Below are 26,172 nucleotides of genomic sequence, written 5' to 3'. Positions count from 1 at the left end.
AAATGCACACATTCTGCTAAATATCAACCTATTTATTGTTTTAGATTGTGCATTCCAAATTGATAGATTCTCAAAAAAAACTGCTGTGTAATTACATCAATCCTCCAGTTATCATTTTAACCAAAGACAACTGCAGCCGGTCTCTCTGATAAAACGTGCAGAGTTAGCCACCCTAGTAGGGCTGCAGTAAATATGTTTTTGTACATGGGCTTACCTTTTTCTGAAGGAGAACATTTGCTCCAAAGAAGAAATATCAAAGCAGGAAGAACACACAGAAGGTGCGCAATGAATGCCACCTTGATCTGAGAGAGAGATGATGTCCCACTCATTGCAACTTGCATTTGTTGGAACTAAAGAAACAGTCTGTAAAACCATTCCATGACAGAACAGATTAGTTGTTGCTCTCTCAGAAACGACCTTTGACAATACTGACTATAGCATGCATGTATAGAGAGCACACTGTTTTAAGGTTATTATGCGGGCTGGAAAAATAATAATACATTAAGGGCCACTGTAAAATGAAATGTGTTTAAATAGAAGCAAAGTAGTGCCTAACGCTTCACTGTCCTAATATTGTATTATCTCTCACACAGACCCTGGTCAAACAGTTGGACAACATCCTCAGCATCTTGAATGACATTTTGAATGAGAGGTAAGAGGAAACTCTGTGCTCTTGGGGCCTTATCTACTAAAGGTTTGCACGTGTAAAAACGTGTATGCAATTTAACACTCTTTATTTGGGATCTCAGTAGATCAGGCCCTTGCTGTTCTGACTGGTGTAACACTCACTATCACACTGCACAACCTTGAAGGAAATGTTGTCTGTCTAGATGGGTCAACAGTCCAGGGCTTTAGAAATGGTAACGCGAAAATTTTCCACCGTCTTATCAAAAATAATTACAATTAACAATGCATTCGCACAGGTGTGTGTGAGAGAACGCTGAGCATGCATGGGCGCAATCAAATATCAGCGAATGTCTGGAAGAGCTTGTTGCAAAGAATACATATATTCTCACACATCTGGGATTACGAACATGAAGTGTGGCAAAAGATTCACATTATGAATTTCCCCGCTCTATGTGCAAAAAATCCAGAGTGACATGTGTTTGTCAAGACCAAATGATGTTGTTTTTACCCTGTCTGGGTGATTTTGTGAAGTATAAGCCATCATGTGGTGATCAATGTTGATATTGTGGCAGTGGCTACAAAAAAAAAATGCGTGCGTGCGTCCGTCGATTTTGACCGTCAGTGGTCAAAGTCACAGTGACCGTATGTTCAATTGAATGTGATATATTACAACTGACTGTAGGGATATTCATTAAGTCTGGTACAATACACTCTGACTCACTGATTAACTGATTCGGTTGGAGGTCAAGGTCACAGTTGTCTCAAAGAACATATTTCTGCTTCGTTAATGTGATATCTCAAGACTGCTTAACAACTGATCAAAAGTTGATGACTTTTGATCAGTTGTCACATGGACTCAAAGACAAATTGATTTCAAAGCTCACAGTGACCTTAAATGAATCTGGGGGAAAAAGTATGTAGAAGTAAAACTGCACCAGTTTGCAGACACACAACCGTAGTGCAATAATTCTAGTGTTTCATTTAAATGCACAGAAATCAGAAGGCTTATATCAATTTACTCTCCCTGCAATGTCAAAAGTGGGGTTGATCCAAAGTGGGCACCCTTTGACACACAATTCAGCCATACGACCCTCTCTGAAATGCATAACATGATTTTCATGGTTACCAAAACTTATATTGCCCACCTATGTCTGCCTTCTAACGTGGTCTCTTTACCCATGTTTTTGATGATGTGTTTAGCAGTAAGCTGCTGTGGGAGTTGCGTCAGGAAGCAGCAGCTTGCCTTGGTATCCTCTGCACAGTGCTCAGCTACGAGGCTGAGCGCATCTTCAAGTGGCTCTTTATCAAGTTAACTTCAAGCGGTCGTGACGAGGTTAAGTTGTTATACCTGTTGGCAGCACAGCGTGCTTTGGAGGCCGCTGGAGAGAGGAAGGCCTTCTCTCACGTCATGCAGGTAACTTATACAGAGACTTTGATTTTTGTACCACTCTGGACTGAGCTTTGTTTCAATAGCATTTTTAAAATTGAGATCATCTAGTTTTTCATTGACTTTAATTACAAATAACTCATCCCCTGAGAGGTTATTACAGCATGGATTTGCTTCCAAGTTAGTAATCTAATGTGATTTGTAATGCTCCAACTCTAGTAAATCTCTTTTACCAGGTTACTGGCATCAGATTCCTAAAAATCCATCTTGTTCGTGAAGAAAGATAAAATTGGAAAGGGAAGTGTGTTCTGGCTGGTGCCTGGTAGGTGGATCCTTGTGGACTGAGTGTGTCATGTGTTTCAGCTGGTGATGAGCAACCTGCAGTCCATCCTGGAGAATGTGGACACACCAGAGCTGCTTTGTCAGAGTGTAAAGTGTATTCTTCAGGTGGCTCGCTGTTACCCGCATGTCTTCAGCACCAACTTCAGGGTGAGTGTTTCAGCAGCAAGTGGTATTGCTGCATATGCTTGAAGCTTAAAGTTCCAAAAAGGATGAGATCAAATGAGAACTTAGTCGATACCATTTCCATTCTCTGATGTTTGCTGCTTCCACAGGACACAGTGGACATCTTGGTGGGCTGGCATATCGACCACACACAGAGGCAAGCACTCACTCAGCAAGTCTCAGGTCAGTTTGATTTTATATTTATATATACTAGGTTTTTTAAATTATTGTCTAATGTTTGGATTGCATACTTGTCATTTTGTACGATGTTGTCCACATTTGTCACACTCTAAAACCTAAACATTGTATGAAAACAAGCACATGAAAACCTGAGAGTTACTCTTGTTGAGGATGAAGGGCAGAGGATGGCACAAGCTGTTAAGCCCTATGAGGCAAATATTGATTTGTTATAATAGGTTATAAAAATAAAAGGTTTTCTGAAGAGCTGGAATAATTGTCAACATTTATTTAAACTCTGCTTCTTAAGCAGATAGACATGAAATAAAGTATTTTTTAGCTTAATCATTTGTCTTTCATTAACATTGACTTCCGACAAACTTGCCGAGTTTATTTGGGTGAAATAATATACTAGTAAGATACTACTATCACAACATCTCTAGTAATTATCTGGAAATTCACCATGGATTAGAACTACTGAGTACAGGGCTGCAGTAAGTCAGCTGTCATATGGGTCTGTTAATGTAAAGGTTTTTTTCTACTCTTATGTGTTTCTTGTGTAAATGGCGATTTATGAACATCTTGTTTCTCTATGGTGATGAGGGCCCGGGCTGGGCGATATGGCCTAAAACAAATATCGCAATATTTTTAAGCTGTATCGTGATGAGGTTGTTAGCATTTCCGATGGTGCCTGAATGCACCTCATCTGAAAGTATCAGCGGACATTTAGGCTTAAAACACGGTGTAAATGACCTCGTTCTCACTGTTTGTTTCAACTGTTCTTAACAAAGTCACTGACCAGCTGCTTCGCCTGAACGTGCCTCACATCTCACAACACACACAAATACAAGCGTTCACTTTCGCTGGAGCCGCTCGCGTTCATCTTTTGGAAACTGATTCATTCGGTTCAGCATTCACAAAGAATAAGTAAAAAGTGTCAATAACCGTCTCTGAACTCTTGTAAAATTGCTGGGACTTCTCACCACCTCTCTCTTCCCTCCTCCTGATACAAAAATATGAACGCGCGCAGGAGAGTTTTCTGGATGGGAGCGTCTCTCATAGTGAGTGAACTTGATAGACAAGAAAGAAAGTGTAATTTCGGAAAAGCGTGTATATGCAGTGGTTGTACAATATTTGTGTGCTGACTGGGACTTGTCCTGGTTCATGTATGTTAAAATTAAAGAGGGATGCATAAGGACAACATGGCAATGAGTGTGTGTATATACACTGCTCAAAAAAATTAAAGGAACACTTTTTTATCAGGGTATGGCATGAATTCAATTGCACTTTTTTGATAATTATCTGGTCAGTTAAGTAGCAGAGGGGGTTGTTAATCAGTTTCAACTGCATTGGTGTTGATGGAATTAACAACAGGTGCACTAGAGGGGCAACAATGAGACAACCCCCAAAATAGGAGTGGTTTTGCATGTGGAGGCCATTTCAAGTTTCTCCCTCTTGATAACTTCGACTGGTTTTCCATTAGTGTTGGCTTTAGCTAGAGTCATTATCTCTACTGGGAGCATGAGGCGATTTCTTAACCCTACAGAAGTTGCACAGATTGTCCAACTCCTCCAGGATGGCACATCCATGCGTGCCGTTGCAGGGAGATTTGATGTGTCTCCCAGCATAATCTCCAGAACATGAAGGAGATTCCAGGAGACAGGCAGTTACTCTAGGAGAGCTGGACAGGGCCGTAGAAGGTCCTCAACCCATCAGCAGGACTGATATCTGCTGCTTTGTGCAAGGAGGAACAGGTTGAGCACTGCCCGAGCGCTACAGAATGACCCCCAGCAGGCCACTGGTGTGAATGTCTCTGCCCAAACAGTCAGAAACAGACTTCATGAGGGTGGCCTCAGGGTGCGACGTCCTGTAGTGAGCCCTGTGCTCACTGCCCAGCACCGTGGAGCTCGATTGGCATTTGCTATAGAACACCAGAATTGGCATGTCCGCCACTGGCGCCCTGTGCTTTCACAGATGAGAGTAGGTTCACCCTGAGCACCTGTGATAGACGTGAAAGGGTCTGGAGAAGCCAAGGAGAATGCTATGCTGCCTGCAACATCGTTCAGCATGACCGGTTTGGTGGTGGGTCAGTGATGGTCTGGGGAGGCATATCCATGGAGGGATGCACAGACCTCTACAGGCTAGAGAACGGCAGTCTTACTGCCATTAGGTATCGGGATGAAATCGTTGAACCCATGGTCAGACCCTACGCTGGTGAAGTAGGTCCTGGGTTCCTCCTGATACACGATAATGCCCAGCCTCATGTGGCAAGGGTATGCAGGCAGTACCTGGAGGATGAAGAAATTGATGCAATTGAATGGCCCTCACGATCACCTGACCTAAACCCGATAGAACACCTCTGGGACATTATGTTTTGGTCCATCAGACGCCGCCAGGTTGCTCCTCCGACTTTACAGGAGCTCACTGATGCCCTTAGACAGATCTGGGAGGACATCCCACAAGACACCATCCGTTGTCTCATTAGGAGCATGCCGCGACGTTGTCAAGCATGCATACAAGCACGTGGGGGCCACACAAGATATTGAGAAGCATTTTGAGTTGCAGAAATTGAATTTTGGCAAAATGGACAAGCCTGCCACATCACTTTTTCACTATGATTTTCGGGGTGTCTATAAAATTGAGCCCTCTGTAGGCTGAAAACTTTTATTTCCATCAAAGATATGGCATCCTTTTGTTCCTAAGACATTAAACTGTCCATATCAGTATAAATATCCAACATAATTTGTTTTCACAATGAGATCTGATGTGTTTTCAAAGTGTTCCTTTAATTTTTTTGAGCAGTGTATATAGAGTCAACCAACCATTGTCACCATCACCTGCACATTTCTGTCAGAAGTCTTGTTTTGTTACTGTTGTCCCATGTATGCTGCCTGTAGATACCAGTCTTAAGAGCACAATGAAGGTGCAGACGTTTTCATCTGCCATTCTTCTCTTCCTGTCTGTTTAGGCTGGTTACAAAGTCTGGAGCAATTCTGGGTGGCAGACTTGACCTTTTCCACCACCCTGCTGGGACAGTTCTTGGAGGACATGGAGGCTTATGCAGAGGTGAAGTTAGTCTTAACACAAAGTCCACACTGAATTGCAGCCATGCCAAAACATGCTAATAATAGATTGATCAAATCCAGTGTCTAATGATTGATTATTTTGTCCAAATATATTTACAATATAAATGTATTTACTTCAGTATTTAATCTGACAAGATTAATGGAAATATGTAGTTTTCAATGGGAGCAAGTCCTCATTTATGATTGAAATGCCCATATCATGCCTCTAGGAGTTTGCTTCATGCTTATTTGGAGCATGTGGTAGCACTGACAAGTTATTAAGTTCAATGTCAGCTGCAACGTCATTCTCTGTCACAAAATATATCCTTTTTTTTTTTTCAAGGAATCATGTTCAAAGTATGTTCTTTTACAATTAAATGTGGAATTATATATTGCATGAATGCTAAACTGAGTCTCCTGTTTAGGATTTGAGCCATGTGGTGTCAGGCGAGGTGCTAGATGAAGACATTCCCCCTCCCTCAGTGTCTCTACCTAAGCTGGCAGCACTACTGAGGGTTTTCAGTACCGTGGTCCGCAGCATTGGAGAGCGATTCAGCCCCTTCAGAGGTCCACCCATCACTGAAGTCTACGTCACAGATGTAAGAGGCACGCAAAGAGAACCAGACGGAGGGCTGAGTGTTTCTTCTTTGTAATTTAATTTTTATTCATTTTTTAAATATTTACAGACATAATTAATTTAATACGTTTTAGTGAATCAAGAGTAGAGAATAGAAAAGTGTTCTTGTGACTGTAATCAGAGACATACAAAACCACATACTGTGTTCTGAAGAAGATTGCCTTTTGACATTTCACATCAATTTAATTGTTTATTTTCACATAAACCTACTTATCAACTTATCAATATTTATAATGAGCATTTATGCAACAACACTTACATATTTTTACTTGGCTTTCTCCCCTGGGTCACTGCCTGTTTACACACGCAGACATGTAGACAGACAAGGTAGGACTTAGTAGAGAAAATGAAACTAGTATATATTTAATGTCAACAAAGCGACATCCTTGACCACTCTCCTGCATCAACTCACTATCTCCTCTAAATCCTCAGCCTTCATGTTTTATGCAATGTTAAGTCTTTATTAGCTATGTAACGCAATCAAATGTAAAATTATTAATACCTTAGAGTCATGTATGTACCTTAAAGGCACTTGAACGTCAGTGGAATGTGAATTGTTGTACATTCCAGACAGTGACTTTAAATGCCATACGAGAACTGTGTGTCATTGGAATCATTTTTCTCTGTTTTGTTTTCCTAAGGTTCTGAATCGGGTTCTGGCCTGTGTGACCATGGCTAAGCAGGTCCAATTCTCTGAGGCAGTTCTCACAGCAGGAAACGAGTGTGTCGGTGTGTTGCTGGCCAGTGTGGAGCCCTGTGGTCAGCTGATGGAGGCAGTCCTAGCTTATGGCCTCGACCAGCTGGACTGCTGCCATGCCTGTGGCACAGACTATAGTCTGGCTGTGATTAGTCTTCTCACTCTGGTACAGTTACTCAGTATTTCTGACAGAATAAGATTGTGTGTCTGTGGGTTGGCGAGTGTTGATAATTGACTGGCAAGTAAGCCCTGTCCTTGCACCTCGGCTGAGGATTGGTACCCAGAAATGCAAAGCCATATATATTTTTGACAGAGAAGTCAGGAAATCATATGAGCTTTCCTGCTGTTAAAAGTTTTTTCTGTAACATGTTGAAGTCATTGTTGTCTCTGCAATTTCTTTCAGATTGTGGACCAAATCAACACTAAGTTGCCTGTGTTTTTTGTTGAGAAGTTGTTGGCACCTGACTCCAAGCTTCTGAAGCTGCGCTTTCACCAAGATAAAGAGGTGTGTGTGGTTGTGGGCTGTTGTGTTACCGTTTGAGTTTCTATATATGTTTGTATTTTCTATTCTCCAAATCCATGGTTCAGTCCAGACCTCATTTATTTATTTCATTTTGGTGTGGTCGGTGCGTGGGAAAGGGTGGGGGGAAAAATTCAAGAAAATTGTAAAGAAATTCTGGAAAAAGTTGCAAACTGTGCAAAAGACATTATATATTGCACTACAGGCACAGACATTTTTAGCAGTTGTGGGAAGCTCTACAGACACAAGTCTGCGTTTCCTGACTGCAAAATCGTCCTCATATGACAGCATCTGAGTTAGTTCTGACACTGACGTTCCTGTCTTACACCCATAAGTTTTAGTGTTTGTGTGTGTGTAAGAAAGAGAAAGCTTGACCACTGCCCATCAGCTGAAGTTCTTTACGTTAACTTTTGGTATAACTACTCCGTTTGTGAGATTTCTGGTATGACTACTGATAAGTAGTAGTCGTAGGTACTTATAAATACCAGTAGTATACAGTAGGTAGTGCATCAGACACGCTGCCAGTGTGAACAACAGACAACTGCGACATGTAGCCATTCCGCAGCTCAGCGTGTCCCGGGCGTAACCTTATGAAAGCTCAACAGGCTGCACCTCCTGTGTCACGGATCCATCTTCTGGAATGGTGGCACGAAACTGGACATTTGGACTGCGATTTCGGTCTCAGTTTGAGAATTGTTACAGCCCTGATAGTCATACGTGGTAGTTGAACATTTAGTCATTAAGTATTTAGTAGTTCCAAATATGAATATGCTGCCACAATAACCCCACTCTTCTGGACCACTTAACTCCACACGTTTGAACCAGGCTGCAGGAATTTGCTCCCTATCAGCCACATGAGCCTTGTGCCAGCAAGTCAGGGTGAAGCCTGATATCTGCTACAATTGAGGTTTAGTTCAATAAGCATTAAACACAATATCAAGTGTCAATATTTGTGTTTCTGCACTTTACAGGTGATGTCAGCTGTTCATGGTGTGTACCAGGTACTGCTTGGCCTGAAAAACATTCCAACACTGGAGGCAGCTTACAAAATGGTATTGGGTGAGATGGCATGTGCCTTGTCCAACTTGATGGTAAGCCTGGGGCCCACTGATTCGGACCAGGTGCAAGACAACCCATGTCCCACTATCCAGCACCCAGCTTTTGCTTCCCTCACCCTACCGCTGGAAAAGGCAGAGTACATCCTCATCTTCAACCTCAGCACCCTCACCACAATTGGCAACACCAAGAACTCGCTGATTGGGGTGAGCCACTATGCTTTTCTGTACTACTGATAGCTAAATATCGTGACAACTAGTAATACCCTATTTGTCATGTAAATGAAATATACTATTAAAATGATTTTTTACCTTTAGTAGCGAGTAGCTATACCACCTCCTAGCAGACAACAACATCGAAATGTCTCTTGTCCTTTCTGTCCAAGCAAAATAAACATCGAAACGTTTCATTGCCAATATCAAAAATAATACCTCTGTCCTCATGTTACTGAAGGAGCAGAGCTTCGAAGGGTGGGAATCTCTAGGTACCTCTGATTCCGATTAAGAGGGCTATGATTCTATGATAAAACGATTATCAATCTATCCATCTAGATGCTTCAAAGAATTGTATTTTTTTATTATCCCTTTGTAACTTCTAGAGGTGTCTCTAGCTTCATGATTTGTTATTTAAAAGTATTTTAGACTGTTACGGTGTCCTATAATTTACAAAATAAGTCTGTAACAGTGGTCAGTGCTCTCCACATTGATTTGTCATTCATTCAGTTTTAGACTTGTGGGCTGTATTTAAGAAACCATTAACTCTGATTAAAGCCTTTAGCGTATCAGGTGGCCCCTTCCGGGCCCCAAGAGATTCTGCTCCTCTGCACTTTTGTAATCACTCACACTTAGAGCTGATCTTTTTAAAAACCAGGTGGTTACAATTATGCAATGGTGGGACATTGCTGAACATAGTGGAGAACTTGGATCGATTATGTTCTGTTCCTGCATTGATGCAGAGTCATCCACATCCGCGTCGCAATGCATCTAAGAATCAAAACATTTGCACCGTTCATGTTAGATGAAGTTACAAATCGGGCAAAAGAATGTTACCTTCTTAAAATGTCCAACGAGGTAGCTGTTTATCTGTAACTAAGGTCACATGAAACTAAAGCTAGCTCACATCAGTTTGCTTGTGACAAGCTTTAACTGTGTATCAGAATCAGAACTGCTGTTCTATGTGGGCATGTGTGTTCATGTTGTACACATTTGTTTTATCTGTTTAGATGTGGGCTTTGTCCCCGACTGTCTTCGCTCTCCTCAGTCACAATCTGAAGCTGGTTCACTCTGAGTTAGCTGTCTACTACCCTGCAATCCAGTATGCTGTACTCTACACCCTCTTCTCCCACTGCACCAGGTAATACACACACCTGTGCCATGTATTGTAAAATATAACAGCTAATGTATGCACCAACTGTCCTTTAATAGGGTTTACATGCACTGGGTTGCATCATGTCTGAATATTATTGATACACATGCTAGCACAGAGCACACTGTAACTGTTGAATCTTAGTTTTGTGACTTGTGTATGCTTATGTCGTTAAATGAGGAATAGCCAGTTTTTTTTGGTTAATTGTTGTTTGTAAAGCTCCTGGGGCCTGTACTATAAAGCAGGATTTGTGGTTAACTGGTTAACTTCAGGGTGTTCTGTACTACGAAGCTCACTCATTTCTTATCTGGGTAAATCACCATAGTAACTTATCCGGAGCAGGTTAAGCTGAAGATAAGAGATCAAGCAGTGTAAAGCAGCACCCACTCATCAGGTTCTTTGAAACATGGGATCACCGTTCTTAGAGGATCCTGTGAAGCTTGCTGCATGGATTGTCTCTGAGAAAGGCAAGGGACTTCAGAGACAGACAAAATCGTTTTGTCTGCCATGATGACTGTCTTGATGAAAGATATCAATTTTCATCGGAGGGAATGATATACCTGTCAGCTGCTGGAGCCAAACATATGCAACCTGAGCCAGAGTTTCTCAGAGTAGCTCAGCAAAAAACCCACGCAATGTAAATTTTACTTTTTCAGGTTCTTTTCTTTACTATCATTCTAATTGTTCTTTATGGTATTTTTCTTACATTCATTTAGTATCTGACTTGTTTACATTTTGCATTTGTATACTGATATCATTATACAGTTGAAATTGAATAAAAGTGATGTATTCTAAAGATGTGAAAATCAGCCTACTTCTTTAGTCTAAATCTTTTTTGTTTAGTCCCAGGTGCACTCAAACCCACCATGGTTGCACCTGAAAGAATAAGGCTACAATTATCATACACACATTGAGAATATATGTAAATTAGCTTCATGTGCAATATCAGTGGATTGTGAACCCTTATCATAGTTCAAATTATTAATTTTGGTACAGCCTACCCCCCATAGAGCTTTTAGGTAAAATGTTTTTATATTTATTTATTCTTGTTCCCTGAACAAGAAAGTAGTGCTCTTTGTATTACCCCTGTATTACATGTAAGAGTGTAGAGTTTTTCAATAAGTTTGCACCGGTCAAGGTCAAAGCTCAGGTTTAAGCATAATGCATGCTCTGAGTAACAGTAATATGTTGATTGTTTTTCTGCTCTGCGGTTGCTCTTCTTAACCCATGTTGTGTGTTTTGTTTTTGTCCAGACATGATCATTTCATCTCATCCAGCCTGTCATCATCTTCTCCCTCCCTGTTTGATGGCGCAGTCATCAGCACTGTGACCACAGCAACTAAGAAACATTTCAGCACACTGCTAACCCTTCTGGGATATCTACTGTCAAAGGAGCACCTGTACCCTGAGGCCAGGTAAAAAAAAAGAATTATGATGTGCAAAATTATTAAATTGTGAAAAGGTATTTTCTCTAAAATAATAATTTTACTGATCTCCAGTTAAATTAGTTGTGTTAAATTGGTATGAGCGCACATGGCCCCACAAACTTTACTTTTGTTATTCCTACACACCTTTTCTTGTACATATGCCTTTACAAAAGGTTTTATAGAAAAGTCTACGTCAAGTCCAAGAATTTGGACTTAATACGTTAATAGACTACAAACCTGACTTTTTTTCACAGACATTTTTTAAATTAAGATTTTACACACAGACCTTTATCATGTTATTTTTACAGGACTCTAGGAGAAACCATCTCAATCAGTTCGCACTACACACCAAAATCCCTTACAGAGTCAAGAGTCCTTTATAATTACACCTTGGGGCTATTATAAGCTGATTAAAAAAATATATTAAATGTATAAAAAAATATTCAGTTAATAGTCATATTAAAGGAAAGGTACTATGAGAAAGTAACTAAACACAATTTAAAAAAAGCATTTAATACAAATCTGGTTGAAGCTTAGAAAACATTGTATTAGAAACTTTGGCTTGGGTAGAGAAGCCAAAAAGCAGCTCATTATTCAACCCTTTGTTTAACAAGGACATTAAGGAGAAAAGTCTTATTTAATGAGAAATGTTCACCATCTATATGTGGAGAAAGATACAGCCGAAATATCTTTTTGTTTTTACCACTAAAATGTACAGCTAGATAATACCACTGATCATTCCTACATATAATACTATAGTAGGTACTAACACCCTGCCACTTAAAATATCTGGACGTTTTGCCAACTTACATAAAACCAAATTACCAACTTACACAGCATGTGTGGAGACACAAGTAATGACACCTCTTATGGGTAATACTTTGTATAAGGATGTGCTTTTAGGATGAAATGTGAGTTCTGTGAGTGTTATTGCACTGTGCAAAGTTGCCTCTGCTCTAAATTACTATTAGACAGGGTTGCTTCACTTTTAAATACATTTAGTGAGGTACACACAGTGGACAAGTCTAGCTCCCAGGTTGTTAGTTTCCTTAAAATTTACAGTCGTCAACCATTGTCATGTGGTCTATTTTCGAAAATGCTAGCAATGTCCAAACTTCCCATCATTGGGTACATCTGTCAGTCCCTCGCAAAACAGAGCAGGGAAGTGAGATCCGCTGACAAGTGATTTTAATGCCAATTATGAATAGATGAACTTAAAGTTGTTCACTTGTGATTGGATCTCTTGGGATGGATTTGCTCAGTGACAATTCACAGGGGTATAAAAGTTCTGTTTTTGAGGAAACATTTATAAAACTATAATTTAAAGTGAATTGTCCATGAAAAAGTGGTATTCAAACATCTTGGTAACATTGTGAAGTGTTCAATTTACATAAAGGGCCACAACCGAGGAATGTATGACATGTTTTCAGCAAAACTAGATTTTAGCGAGATACAAAAGGTGACAGGATACAGGCGTGACACATTTGTGTTGGTGTGTTAGGAGGCTACTGCTGACCTGGGCTCAGGAAATCTCTGTGCTGATGAAGAAGTCAGACACTTACAGTCCCCTTTTCTCCCTGCCCTCCTTCAACAAGTTCTGCAGGGGCCTACTGGCTAACGGTGAGCATAATATGTTTGCCATTTCCACCATAGAATTTCCCCTGTAGGCTGACAGGTCATTTTCAAATGCATCCTTTCATTCATCAGTTTGCCCCCCCCGTTTTTACTCCTCTCGATAGCTCTTAACGAAGACCAAAGTATCTGCCTTCAGACCTGCCACAGTTTACAGGTCCTTTCTTCGTCTCTGTCCACTGAGCTGCTGCAGAGGTAAATGTCTCACACACACAATTCAACAGCCTTTGGGACTTAGGATAAAGCTATAATGGCACATGCCTGTTTTTAACATTTGTTTGTGTGTGTGTTCATCCATCCATTAGGTGTGTGGATGTGTGCCGAGTGCAGTTGGTCCACTCAACTGTTAGAGTAAGGCAGGCCTATGGAAAGTTGCTCAGGACAATCCCCCTTGATGTAGCTTTAAGGTAAGACCTCTACTGTAAAAAGGATCTGTTGCCCTCAGACTGTACATAATATCTTTATACAGCACATAGTATTCACATTTGGGTATACTGATCAGGTCTATTGAACAGGAACGTCAAAGTGAAAGAAGTCAGTCATCACATATTTCAGATTCTGAATCTGAAAATACTGGTTTAACACATTGTTAACTTCAGTACATTAATTTTTTATAATTGAGATGTTTATGTTTTATTTGTTCACAGTAACAGCCAATCTGAGATGAGGGAAATTTCACTGGCCATCCGCCAGCACATGAGCCAAGCACCAAGCAGCACCTTCCACCCCCAGGACTTCAGCGACCTCATCAGCTTCATCTTATATGGGGTTCTGCACCGTGGAGGGTACATGTCATAGTAATGTGGAGATCAATTGCATAGATTTTACACAAGCTCTGTAGATGGGCTTTTTCTTTTACACTCCTGGTTACAGACTGATGCAGCAGGGACCAGACTTTGTATAGCAGCTTATGTTTCCCAAATCTTTTGGCTGTATTATGCATTGTTGAAATGAACAGTGAATCAGTAATAATAATGAGATCTTTGATTTACATTTACTTGAAAACATTGTTAAAAAGCCAAGGGCCAGTGTTTTCAGGTTGTCTGTCCATCCCATTCTTGTGAACATGATGTCTCAAGGAGACTTTTAGGGAATTTCTTCAAATTTGATTCATATGTTCAGTTTGAGTAAAAGATTAAGTATTTGGTGGTCAAGTGTATTGTGACCCCAAAAAACTCAGTTTTGCCTCCTAAACATGCTGAAGCATCTGAAGACCTTGAGGGAATCCTTTCAAATTTGGATTCGAATCAATTTCAGTGGTCGAAGTTGACAGTGACCTCACGAGTCAACAAAAAAAAAAGTTATGCAGACACTTGTGACTGTGTGTGCCAGCATGTCATCTGCTCCTTCGGAGCTGGTCAGAAACTGAAAGTAAACAAGGAATTCTCCTCTTGCTGTTAGCTCCTCCAATGAAGTTTTTTGTCCACTGTTGGTGTAAATAAGGCCGCTATGTCCTCTGTTCTCTCTTCTCAACTATTTTTTCAGTTAAGTGGCTCGCCCACACAAACAAGCACAACGCACACACACAAAATGACTCACAAGAGATTTCACAGCGCAGCATACATACAAGTTACGTGACTCACTCAAGGCAGGACACCATAGTTGGAAATCGTACTTTTTACAATCCTTACGCTTATGAAATTGCTGTTATGGTAAGATCGGTTAATCCCAACATCCCTTGTAGGGTGCAATATCTAGTTCTAAATAAGATGCTTTCAGAAATGCACTGAACTCTGGAGATCCTCGATAGTCTTTCTGAAGTATATATGTAGCCCCCTCACTCAATTCCAATTTTTGTTTTATTCTAACCCGTAATTACACACTCTATACTTTAAACACCTGTTTTGCATGGGAAAGCTCTGTCCACGTGCAGGAAGTCCTGAGCACCTCTATTGCAGCAGCATGAGTGGCAATGTCCGCAGCACACTAACATTAAAAGTTCACAATATCTAAACTCACTCAGAAACTCCTCCCCTCCTGTGAAGGCACACGCTAGTCAGCTGACTCAGTTTCACGTGCTAACAGTAACAGCTAATTTAGCAACAATACTCACTCAAACATCTCCCAACATGGCTCACACTCCAGCTGGTTTAGGTTACATAGAGTTACTGGGTCTTAATTCTTACAAAATACTGTATTTACTAAGAATATAACGAACTTAGAACTGCGTACTATCCTCTCTTTCTGTCCTCGTGTTTCTTCACGCTCCATCTCGTATGGTCTGTACTAAGTCCCGCCCTTCACACAATCCGACTGTTCAAAAACCTAACCTAACTTGATTGGTTGACACCTGTCCATCCAATAAAAAACAGAAAACGGACACGAGAAGTTCAAGGTTTGTTCTAAATATTGGATATTTGAATATCTTAACAAAATTACACAGTTTTACATATTAATGTAGAAATTAAACCACATAAGTAATAAATTAAGAAAAATGAGGATAAACCTACATTACAGATATTAAAGTACTACAGAATGAACTGCAATCAGAAGGGCACTACACTCTCCCCCCACTAAAACTGTCATGTCCTCATGACATGCAAATATAAATAACTTCCTCTGCAATGTACAGTTTTTATAAACAACTTATACATTGTCTTCAGCCCATCCACTTGTAAAGAGTACTTCTATACCTTTTGATAGGAAACATTGTTTCATTTTGAACTTTGACCTCTATAGGAATAACCCCAAGTATATTGACTGCAACTAAAGTCAGGTTTCCCAGGGAGTCATAGGTCAATCTAGGTGGAGACCTGGTCTGTCTCTGAGGTCACACAACCAAGTTTATGTCAGTGTCTCAACTGTCCATAGTTTGACCTAAGGTCAGGATATCAAGAGTTTGTCATGGCTGTAGTATCTCTCTCAGTCTCAACAGTCCTCTGGAAATTCACTTGATGCTGTAGGTTCCTGAGCTCTGCTCTCTTCCACATCAGAGACTGGGAAAATCAGAGATTTCTCTGGGCCCTGAGCCATTTCCTTGTCCTTTTCTTATTAGATCCAGTTTTCTCTGATTTCTCACTTGTCTGCAACTTCACCTCCTGACCAATGGGCAGAATTTGATTGCGGTGGAGTACCTTTTCAGGACCACAACCATCTTCTGGCGTCAGCTTGAACACAGAGTGGACTTCCACCGGTCAGCCAATTTTTGCTTTCCAGTCAGTCCAAGATTTCTAATCAAAACTCTGTCTCCCGAAACAAGTGGACAGAAACGAACTCTCTGATCGTAGCGTGTCTTATTTCCTTCCGATTTCTTCTCTGACTTACTCTCAGCCAACTGAAAAGCAGCTTAGAGCTAACGCTTCATGTTTTTGACATAGCGCATGTAGGACTTGCTGGATGTTCCATCACACAAGACTTTCAAATGTCAAATCTACTGGCAACCGTGCCTCTCGACCGAACATGAGAAAATATGGTGAATAGTCTGTCGCCTCATTCACTGAACAATTGTAAGCATGAACTAGATGACTGATGTGTTTGCTCCATTTACTTTTCTCATGCGCATCAAGAGTTCCAAGCATGTCAAGCAGCATTCTGTTGAACCGCTCAGGTTATGGATCACCCTGAGGGTGGTATTCAGGATTTTCTTATTCCAAACATGTTCAACAGTTCATGAATGAGCCTACTTACAAAATCCCTGCCTTGGTCTGAATGCACTCTTTTTGGTAAACCGTAGTGGACAAAATATTGTTCCCAGGGCACCTTGGCGACTGTTGAGGCTTTTTGATCTTTTGTGGCAAACGCTTGAGCATACCGGGTGAAGTGGTCAGTAACTTTTAGCATATTGGAGATGTTTCTGGAGTCAGGCCCTTGTCAGCACCCCCTACATTCCCCTTGCTAACTGTGCGTCAAACCTCTCCAAAGCAAGGGTGCTCCTGCTGGGAGTGAGAAATCAGTGCAGTTGTCATCTTGGGTAGCTCGTGCGTAGACTGAGAGGATAGATTACAGTAAGCTCTGGGCACTGCATGCTTCGAAGAACCTAAAATGTCAATGGGTCTGTGGGGTCTATGACGAGGGGGACCGACTGAAGTCATATGACAGACAGCTTTAACTGTAGAGGTGGGCATGCCTTTCACGTCTTCATCACTGGACACCCCCCAAACCTTCTCTGCTTGCATCAACATGCAAGCACGCATGCTTCCTCACAGGGCGTATCCCACCTAGAACCAAAAGGTTCCAAAGGGTGGAACCATGGCTTTGTTTCCTTTTCTGTCTCTTTAGTTTTGTTTGTTTTGCCATCTTTTCCAGTCTTTGTCCCTTTCCCTGACTTTCCACCTACAACGCAGCCGTGCAGCAACTGGTTGAGTGGATGACATTTTCTGGAAAAATCTTTGACAAGCCTTCTGTAATACCCACAGAAGCCCAGGAATACGCGCAGAGCAGTGGTATTTTTAGGACGTGGCCAAGACTTAACAGCTTCGATCTTTGAAGGGTCTGTGCCGATGCCATCGCTAGACACTATGTGACCAAGGTAGGTGACTGAGGGGCAGCAAAACTGACATTTGTCCAAGGACAGCTTTAATCCTTCCTCTTAAGTCGGTCCAGCACTTACAGAAGGCACTGCTCGTGTTCCTGCACTGTTCTACCGAAGACGATTACATTGTCCAAATATACCTATACCTCTAGGAGATTCATATCACCCACTGCTCTCTCCGTGACACGTTGAAATGTAGCTGGAGCTCCACAAATCTCTTGCAGCATCCACTCACTGATAAAACCCGACTGAGCAGATGAAGGCGGTTTTTTCTTTGTCAGCTGCACCAAAGGGATCTGGTAGTAGCCACTTCTGAGATCAAGCACGCTAAACAACTGGCTACCAGTTAAGCAGGACAGAGCATCTTCCACTTTGGGGATGGTGTATTGGTCAGGAATTGTTCTCTTGTTTAATGTTCTGTAATCCACATATATACATATGGTTCCATTTTTCTTACGAACAACAATCGGTGACGCATAGGGACTCCTGGACTCAGAAATGATTCCAGCCTCTTTGAGCTCATGGATATGTTTCCTAACATCATCTACATCATGAGGAGGTAAGTGTCTGGAACGTTCTCTGGAGTACTTGTCTGTTACGCGTCTGTTACATGAATGGTGTGCTCTGTGGAATTAGCACAACCAACAACAAGTTAACTGTAGGAGAAAACCTCCTTTCTCTCCATCATCTCTTGACACAGTCTCTCCTTCCACTCAGGAGGCTGGAGTGAGTTACCTAAGTTAAAGGAGGATGACGATTGCTGGGCTGGGTTCTGGTGAACTAGACTGTTCCTCTCTTTGTCTCTGTCTCCTCATCAGGGGTTTCCTGAAATGTCTCGTAAGCCTTTTTGATGACTGGATGAACAGATAGACTGTGGATGAAATTGTTCCCTCTTTGAGTTTTGCAAGTCTGATATAGTCTCCTTACAGTGGAAGCATTTGTTCCAACTACAATGGAATACTCGCCCGTCATGACCGGATCAGGACACACCAGCACAAGTGTTTGGACAGTCTCTTTAACACCTACTACATCTTCATAGAACTCCAAGCACAGATACCAATCATAGGGGTATTCGTCCACACTGAGACCCCATATCTCTAAGCATTCAATAGGGGTCAGTGGGAGGTGCTTTAGATGTTCATCTTAAAAGGAACGATACAGCATAGGGCTGGGGTATAGGGACCAAATCTCATATCCCGGTATTTTAAGTCCGAATGGCGATATACGATATATATCGGTATTTTAAACAAAACGGTCAAAGTGTTAAGTTTTAACTCAATGCTAAAAGTAATCATCATAAACTTGTTTTATTTAGACTATCAAAGTTAAAACCTTCCTGGTAAAAAAAATAAATGAAAGCTATAGTTCAAAATCAAGTAGCCTACATCCTACACAATAGGCATAAAACTGCTCTTACAGAGCTGTGCAAATAACAAACATGTAAACAATAGTAGAGGCCTGACCTGTTTGGAACTGTATTAGATAAAACACTGTAACACTGTAGTCACTTACCAATAGCCAAATGAAGTCGGTGACCAAAGCATTGCATCCTGAGACACTTTTTCAGCTCCACCGCTTTGGTGATGTTGCTCCCGTTGTCTGTTGTTACAGCTACGAGTCCCTTTTCGTCAAGCCCCCAGCTAACAGAGCAGAGCATTGGCAATGTGCTCACAATTGTGATTGTCAGGGAAATCGCTCGTTTGGAGCAAAGTTATTATAGTTTTGAAATTTTCGTTAGTTTTTATTTTTATTTAGTTTGCTTTTTTTCAGTTAAGTTTTAGTTAGTTCAACAAGTGATTTGTAGTTTTAGTTTAGTTTTATTTTGAGGAATCAACTAGTTTCAGTTTAGTTTTTATTTAGTTTTAGTTTTTCCAGGGATTAAGAGAAAGCCTTGACTTGTATTTAATTTTTTAACCATCACCTGCAGGTAAAACTTGAAATGGTCTGTATTCCAGCATGAAGTTGTGGAAAAACCTTAACACACAAAAACAGTTGTGAACCTCCAGAAACAAGGCAAAATGTAGTTTTTTTTAACCTTTGACATGTGACACTGGTGACACTCCTATAACTAAAAGACAAATCCAATTCATCTCACCCCATACAGTCATAATGCTCAGTTATTTCACAGATGGCTTGATAAGAAATGGATGCCTCATATCTGCCCGAGTAAAAGATTGTAAATATGAAAATAAGAATTGCACTACTAGTCAAATGATTTCTGAGTGTAAATCTATTAAACTTTAGTGTGAACTTTTATTTAACAGGCCCTTATCCAAAGACAAACTATATATATCAGCAACAAAAACAGGATGTAAGTTGCAGTAGAGAAGGTGAGAGAGAGACAAGATGGTTTGAACATTGGTGGTTGATGGTTTACAATTCTTATGTAACCATAAAGACTGCATCTATGCCCCTGAGACAATTAGCTGAAATGATCATCACCATTTAAATCTGTGCTCCAGCAACCTGCAGGATTGTTTGAATGAACTGTTGTCGCACAGTCTTATGGAAAGCCTGGTGTCAATTAACATTTCAACCATTGCCTGCTCACGTTTATGGTGCTCATGTGTGGTAGCACACCATGTGCTTTCCTGTGCAAGGCACTGAGATAAGGTTTGCTGGGTTTGCGGAGCTCTTAATGCGTGGCAGCCGTCTGACTCAGGGCTGGCCGCCTTCCCACGCCTGGAACTTTTCATGAGCGTCTCTGTGAGAGCTCCGAAGATGAACTTTCAAATTTGTGGGATTTTTCCCCTTTAGTTGCATACCACAAATGTTCCCCTCAGTCCTCATCACGATACATTTACTCTTAGCCATCAGTGGGTCGTCCTCAAAATATTCCCATATCGGGCTTTGGCTTTTTCGTCCTGCAACTTTAGCCATTCCTAGCAAATCATAAAATGCTCGCTAAGCACCTTCTTCTTGCTGTATACGACAGACAATAGCCGCTATGCTGCCACCCTCTAGAGGGATCCAGGGAGAAAACAAAACGGCAACGAAGCTGAATTTATCTGCAATTCAGTTTAGTTTTTGCATTGTTCATTGCAGTTTTTATTTAGTTTGAGTTTTTTTTGTAATTGTCGTTATTTTTATTTCAGTTAACTAAATTATTTTTTCATTGCTAGTTTTGGTCTTAGTTTTCGTTAACTATAATAACCCTGGTTTGGAGGCACGCTGTTTTCATCTCCCAGTCTTCAATTAAGTGCACGGTTAAGCACATGTACGGTATTGTTAGTATTGGTATTGATATGGGTAGTTAACCCGAAATGTGTCACTTTAGCAAGCCTTTCTGCTAAATTATGTCTGACCATCGCGCACATTTCGGGCAGAACTTCCCTGGAAAAGTGATGACAGCTGGGCAATTGGTACCGCAAGTCAATTGCTTTAAGCATATTTATGAATCCCTTCTGTTTGACCACTGATATATGGACAATATCCTTGGCGATGTGGTATGCCACTCCCTTGGTTATGTCGCGCCACTTTTTACTCTTCCAGTCGTAAGGCACCACACTACTAAATGATACTTGCAACGAGCTTTGTTTTGGGAGAGAGGCCAACACAGGCGAGAACCTGGAGGCCACAGCAGTACCACGTAGTTTGACTTTCTCTTCATACAGCAGTTGGTGGTCCTGCTGTAGATGGTGTAAGAGATTTGAGGTGCTTCCACCTTTAGATGCGATCTGTTTTCAGCATGTTTTGCAAAACACATCAAGTTGCTCTACATCTGCAACTCGAAAGCCGTAAATACCTCCATATGACAGAGCCGTTGTTTTTTTTCTTGGGCACTAAGTGGTCGTTCTCCTCCAGCGCCGTCTGACATGTTTTTTGTTTTTTTTACAGTTTGTTGTGATGCATTGTTGTGCACGTATGCCCCTACGTACTTACGTATGTACCTACGTACTACCTCCATATGTAGAGGTGGGGTTGAGCAGCAGAGTTTCATGCTGGCACAGAGAGGAGCAGCAAACGGCATTACAAAGTAGCAGTTGTAAGGCAACATCAAAACATTATTAAATATCCATATGGCGGTATTGTCTCAACTACATATCTCTTTCAAAAATATATTGGTATAAGACTTAATACCAATATACCACCCAGCCCTAATACAGCAGAGTGACTTGAGACCCACAATCAAGTAAGGCTTTACCGTGGATACTTTTAATTTGTACAGGGACAACATTGCTCGGTCCAACTAAACCTTCAGGGAGGCTATAGTTCTTCTCGTTTAGCTTGTCACACTTGGTGGAACGTATCTTCTCCGGGGTATCAGGCCTTTCCTCTACTGAGCCCCTGGGGAGTTTCCCACATGCTGTTTAGCTTTTAGGAGATGCTTGTTGACTTTTCTGAGGTTTTCTGGGTTTGAACATTCACGTTGGAAATGACCATCTTCACCACACCTGTAACAAAAGACATCAGCACGAAACTGAGGGTTGGTTGTTCTCTCTTGCCTGATGCTGGGTGGCACATTCGGAGGCAGCTACTGAAGCAGAGAGGCGTGTGACCTCACCTTTGAGACTTTGAAATTCTCTTTTCAGGCTTTCTATGGCAGTCATTTTCTCAAACAGCAGCCTCGGTTACAGGCTCTGACTGACCAGATGCAATGGAAACAGTAGCACACTCTGCACACTTAACTCAAGATGTGGGTGTGACATTCTTCGCAGTTTGTCTTTCAAGAATCATCTCTTCCTCTTCTCTGACATCACGCAGCAGCTCTGTGAAGCTTGGATGAGGCTTAAGTTTGTATGTCATTCTTATTCGCAGTGCTACCAGATCATGTAGAGTTATCCTCTCGCCACTTGTTCAATGCGAGCACAATTCATGTCTGCCACCTGAATTCCACCTTTACGGTAAACTGCATGCAACAACTTATCCAGTTTGAGTATGTATGCTGAAAGTCTCTTACCTTCCTGCTGGAATGTGTGACAGAACCTCACCATGAGATCAGCTGCACTCTCTGTGGTACCAAAAGCTGTTTCAAGGGCTTTTAAATAGTCACTGGCAGAGGAGTTGGGATCACTCACTCTTAAAAATTGAACGATGTCTGCTGCTGGCCCTTTAAGACTCTCAGCAATTCTCTGTTTCTTAACTGTGTCAAGGCACTGCCATTCATCTAGCATGTGCGCGGTTTGTTCAGCCCAGGGCTTGTACTCCTCTCCTCCATGTGGAGTTGGCTTAACACCTGAGAACAGGCAGAGCTTGCGATACACTTGTCCATCTGTAGGCATGTGGCACTTTTCAACTAATGAGGAGATAGCAGTCACTAGCTCTGTATTAAGGTCTCTTGTGGTGGGCAGGGCAGGAGTTAACAAGCCTGTGACATCAGCTAAGGTCTTCCCTTCATGAGCTAGGAATGACATTAACTTGGCCTGAAAGTCTTTTGGTTCATGAAGGACTGGATCAGTATGGGTCTGTATGACATTAATGAACCAAGTCTCTAAACCACCATCAGATAAGAGCTGTTTAGGTATGTCGGCTGAAGTCATGTCAACCAATATTAACTGTTTATCTTCAGAGTGTCCTAAACACCTCCCCTTTATTTTACTGTGACCAAAAATCTTAGCCCCATCCAGTGCTTTGTAAATAACACCATCAGTTACATCCACAGAAACTTCACTAAGCACGACTGCTTTAGTTACATCAGTGTCCTTGTCCTCACACCGTTTCACTATTTTTTCAGGCTCCATAGTGTCCTAACTATTCACTGTTCCCCTTTTCGCTGAGAGTATATACACTTTTAAGTTACTCACAAAAGAAAAAAAACAAGGCTATAGTTAACAAATTAGCATTACACCTTTTTTTTTTTCTATGCTCACACACTATCACAGTACACAATTATCCCGGACGAGCCCCCACGTGTAGCCCCCTCACTCAATTCCTATATTTTTGGTTCTAACCCTTGTAATTACAGACTCTATACTTTAAACACCTGTTTTGCATGGGAAAGGAATAGGTGATGGCTACAAATATAAACTGGGAGTTGTGTACAAAAATATGATTTATAATCAAGGTGCGAAGAGGCCCAGTTAGCTTATAATATAGCTAAACTGTATGTGTGAGCTTTAACTCCCATGCTTCATACTTACTCAACTATAGCTCTTTAATGTTCCACATAAATCAGATTATCCTATGATGAAATGCTTACATAACTGTTAAACATGAATCCCCCTCAAACACACAGATGGATTGCAAACATATCACAGCATTTACGTCAAACCCCCACACAAATAAAATAGACAATTAATAAAGATGATACCCGGGATTTTCTAACTCAGAGTTGGAGCTCATATGTTGAAGAATTGTTCGTACTCACGGTCCCTTGGAAACTCTGACAGCTGGTAGTACCAGTCCATTCGAACCCCCGACACCGCAGCGAGCAGAAGGAAAGCTCTGTCCACGTGCAGGAAGTCCCTGGCGGCAAGTCCTGAGCACCTCTACCGCAGCAGCATGAGTGGCAATGTCCGCAGCACAACATTAAAAGTCGAAACCTCAAATGAATACACTGTTAGAAAACCAGAAATGTGCGTAACTTTAGCGTTCACAATCTCTATACTCAGTCAGACACTTGTAAATAAACCCAGGCTTCCCACACGCAGCCTGACGCAGGTCTCCTCCGCTCCTGTGAAGGCGCACGCTAGTCAGCTAACTCCGTTTCACGTGCTAGCAGTAACAGCTAATTTAGCAACAATACTCACTCAGACGTCTCCCAACACGTTGACGTTACACAGAGTCGCACTCCCGCTGGGACGTAATTCTTACAAAGTACTGTATTTACTAAGACTATGAGGAAGTTAGAACTGCGTACTATCCTCTCTTTCTGTCCTCGGGTTTCTCCACGCTCCATCCCGGATGGTCCGAACTAAGTCCCGCCCTTCACAGAATCCGACAGGTCAAAATCCTAACCTAACTTGATTGGTTGACACCTGTCCATCCAATAAAAAACCGAAAACGGACACGAGAAGTTCAAGGTCTGTTCTAAATATTGGATATTTGAACATCTTAACTAAAATACACAGTTTCCCATATTAATGCAGAAATTAAACCACATAAGTAATACATTAAGAAAAATGAGGATAAACCTACATTACAGATACTAAAGTACTACAGAATGAACTGCAATCAGAAGGGCACTACACTCTCCCCCCACTAAAACTGTCATGTCCTCATGACATGCAAATACAGTTTCCCATATTAATGTTGAAATTAAACCACAAAAGTGATACATGAAGAAAAATGACAAAATCAGCATAAGGATAAACCTACATTACAGATATCAGAGTACTACAGTATGAACTAAAATCAGTAGGGCACTTCATATATGTGAGTTCTGTGTATTGCCTGAATTCTGTGTCTGATTTGTTGCTATTGTAAACAAGTTTGAGAACCTCCCGCTGCATTGTGCATGTGTGAAAGGAAAACTCAGGAGGAAGTCCAGACCCAAATATTAGGAGGTCCTCTGGAGGACATGTCTGAAAATGTGTGTAAGGATAATATATTCTAGTTAGTCCTCCTGCAGATAAATTACCCCCTCCATTGACCTTGTGTGTGTGTGTGTGTTTGTATGTCTGTCTACTCTATTACAGAATGTTATCCTGTCAGTCTGTACCCCTCTGGGCCTACCTCATGACTGTATCACGCAGTGATGTAATAAGACTCTAATCTTCACATTTGTTTCCCCTCAGGAAAGATCCCTGGATGGAACGTCTATACTACAGCTGTCAGCGGCTTGAGAAACGGGATGCCCGAGGAAGTGTGAATGGCAGCAGGCCAGGTGTAGTGCCACGGGCACTGCTGAAGTCTGATGTGGTGCTGTGGCAATGGGCAGTGTGGGAGGCTGCACAGTTCACTGTACTGTCTAAACTTCGAACGCCACTGGGCCGAGCTCAGGACACATTTCAGACCATTGAAGGTACAGGGACAAGATAGAATTTGTGTCGTTAATGAACGGAAAATAGTATTTTGGTTTGTAAGCCTCTTCTGACACTTCTTAGTAAGATCAAAGTGTGGACATGTTAGCATACCTTTTGTGTAATCCATTGTTTTCAATATGATGACCCTTCAGAATGCATTTGCTTTGGTCTAGTGTTAAATTTGTTACCAAGTTTTTCCTACATGATATACTGTGCATTTTTTTAATAGCCAGTAGATTTTGCAAATAGACCACATTTAGCTGTCATACATCCATACCTGAAATGTGGTAATGAAAGATGTGTGCATTACCATTGATAGCATGTCTAATACACCAAAACAAACTTAAGTAAAACATAAGCCAATATACAGTAATTGACTAAGCTCCTGACTTTCATTCCCTTGTTTTTCTTTTGCATTGCTGGGTTTCAGGTATGATCCGGAGCCTGGCTGCTCACAGTCTGAACCCAGAGCAGGACATTGGAGCATGGGCTGCTGCCGGAAGTGATGGCGATGGTCACCACTCCAATCAACTACGCCTCGCTTTGCTGCTTCAGTACCTGGAGAACCTGGAGAAGCTCATGTACAATGCTTATGAGGGCTGTGCCAATGCTCTCACCGCCCCACCAAAGGTATGCAAGGAAAAGTATCAGACCCCACAACTAGTTGACAATTTGAGCATCTAACATATGAAAATCAAGAAGG

The 26,172-nt window shown here is 41.4% G+C and overlaps 1 protein-coding gene across 4 annotated transcripts in view; it reads left to right on the top strand.

The window, feature by feature from the left end:
- The window catches only part of smg1 (SMG1 nonsense mediated mRNA decay associated PI3K related kinase), a 70,010-nt gene that overhangs the window by 9,059 nt on the left and 34,779 nt on the right, over positions 1 to 26,172 (top strand). For 3 of the 4 annotated variants that reach the window (XM_069524943.1, XM_069524944.1, XM_069524941.1), the window contains exons 5-21: positions 594 to 652; positions 1,828 to 2,041; positions 2,378 to 2,503; positions 2,629 to 2,701; positions 5,664 to 5,761; positions 6,186 to 6,359; positions 7,039 to 7,260; positions 7,498 to 7,599; positions 8,586 to 8,876; positions 9,893 to 10,023; positions 11,289 to 11,450; positions 12,964 to 13,082; positions 13,202 to 13,289; positions 13,400 to 13,501; positions 13,742 to 13,879; positions 25,242 to 25,468; positions 25,900 to 26,099. In XM_069524943.1, the coding sequence (XP_069381044.1) occupies positions 594 to 652; positions 1,828 to 2,041; positions 2,378 to 2,503; positions 2,629 to 2,701; positions 5,664 to 5,761; positions 6,186 to 6,359; positions 7,039 to 7,260; positions 7,498 to 7,599; positions 8,586 to 8,876; positions 9,893 to 10,023; positions 11,289 to 11,450; positions 12,964 to 13,082; positions 13,202 to 13,289; positions 13,400 to 13,501; positions 13,742 to 13,879; positions 25,242 to 25,468; positions 25,900 to 26,099 (2,526 nt within the window). The remainder of the gene's footprint in view (positions 1 to 593; positions 653 to 1,827; positions 2,042 to 2,377; positions 2,504 to 2,628; positions 2,702 to 5,663; positions 5,762 to 6,185; positions 6,360 to 7,038; positions 7,261 to 7,497; positions 7,600 to 8,585; positions 8,877 to 9,892; positions 10,024 to 11,288; positions 11,451 to 12,963; positions 13,083 to 13,201; positions 13,290 to 13,399; positions 13,502 to 13,741; positions 13,880 to 25,241; positions 25,469 to 25,899; positions 26,100 to 26,172) is intronic. The other variant, XM_069524942.1, reaches the window with a different exon arrangement.

This window comes from Paralichthys olivaceus, chromosome 5, assembly GCF_024713975.1.
Source record: "Paralichthys olivaceus isolate ysfri-2021 chromosome 5, ASM2471397v2, whole genome shotgun sequence".
NCBI lineage: Eukaryota > Metazoa > Chordata > Actinopteri > Pleuronectiformes > Paralichthyidae > Paralichthys > Paralichthys olivaceus.
Note: the sequence above shows the minus strand (reverse complement) of the source record. Positions and strands in the feature narration are given on the sequence as shown.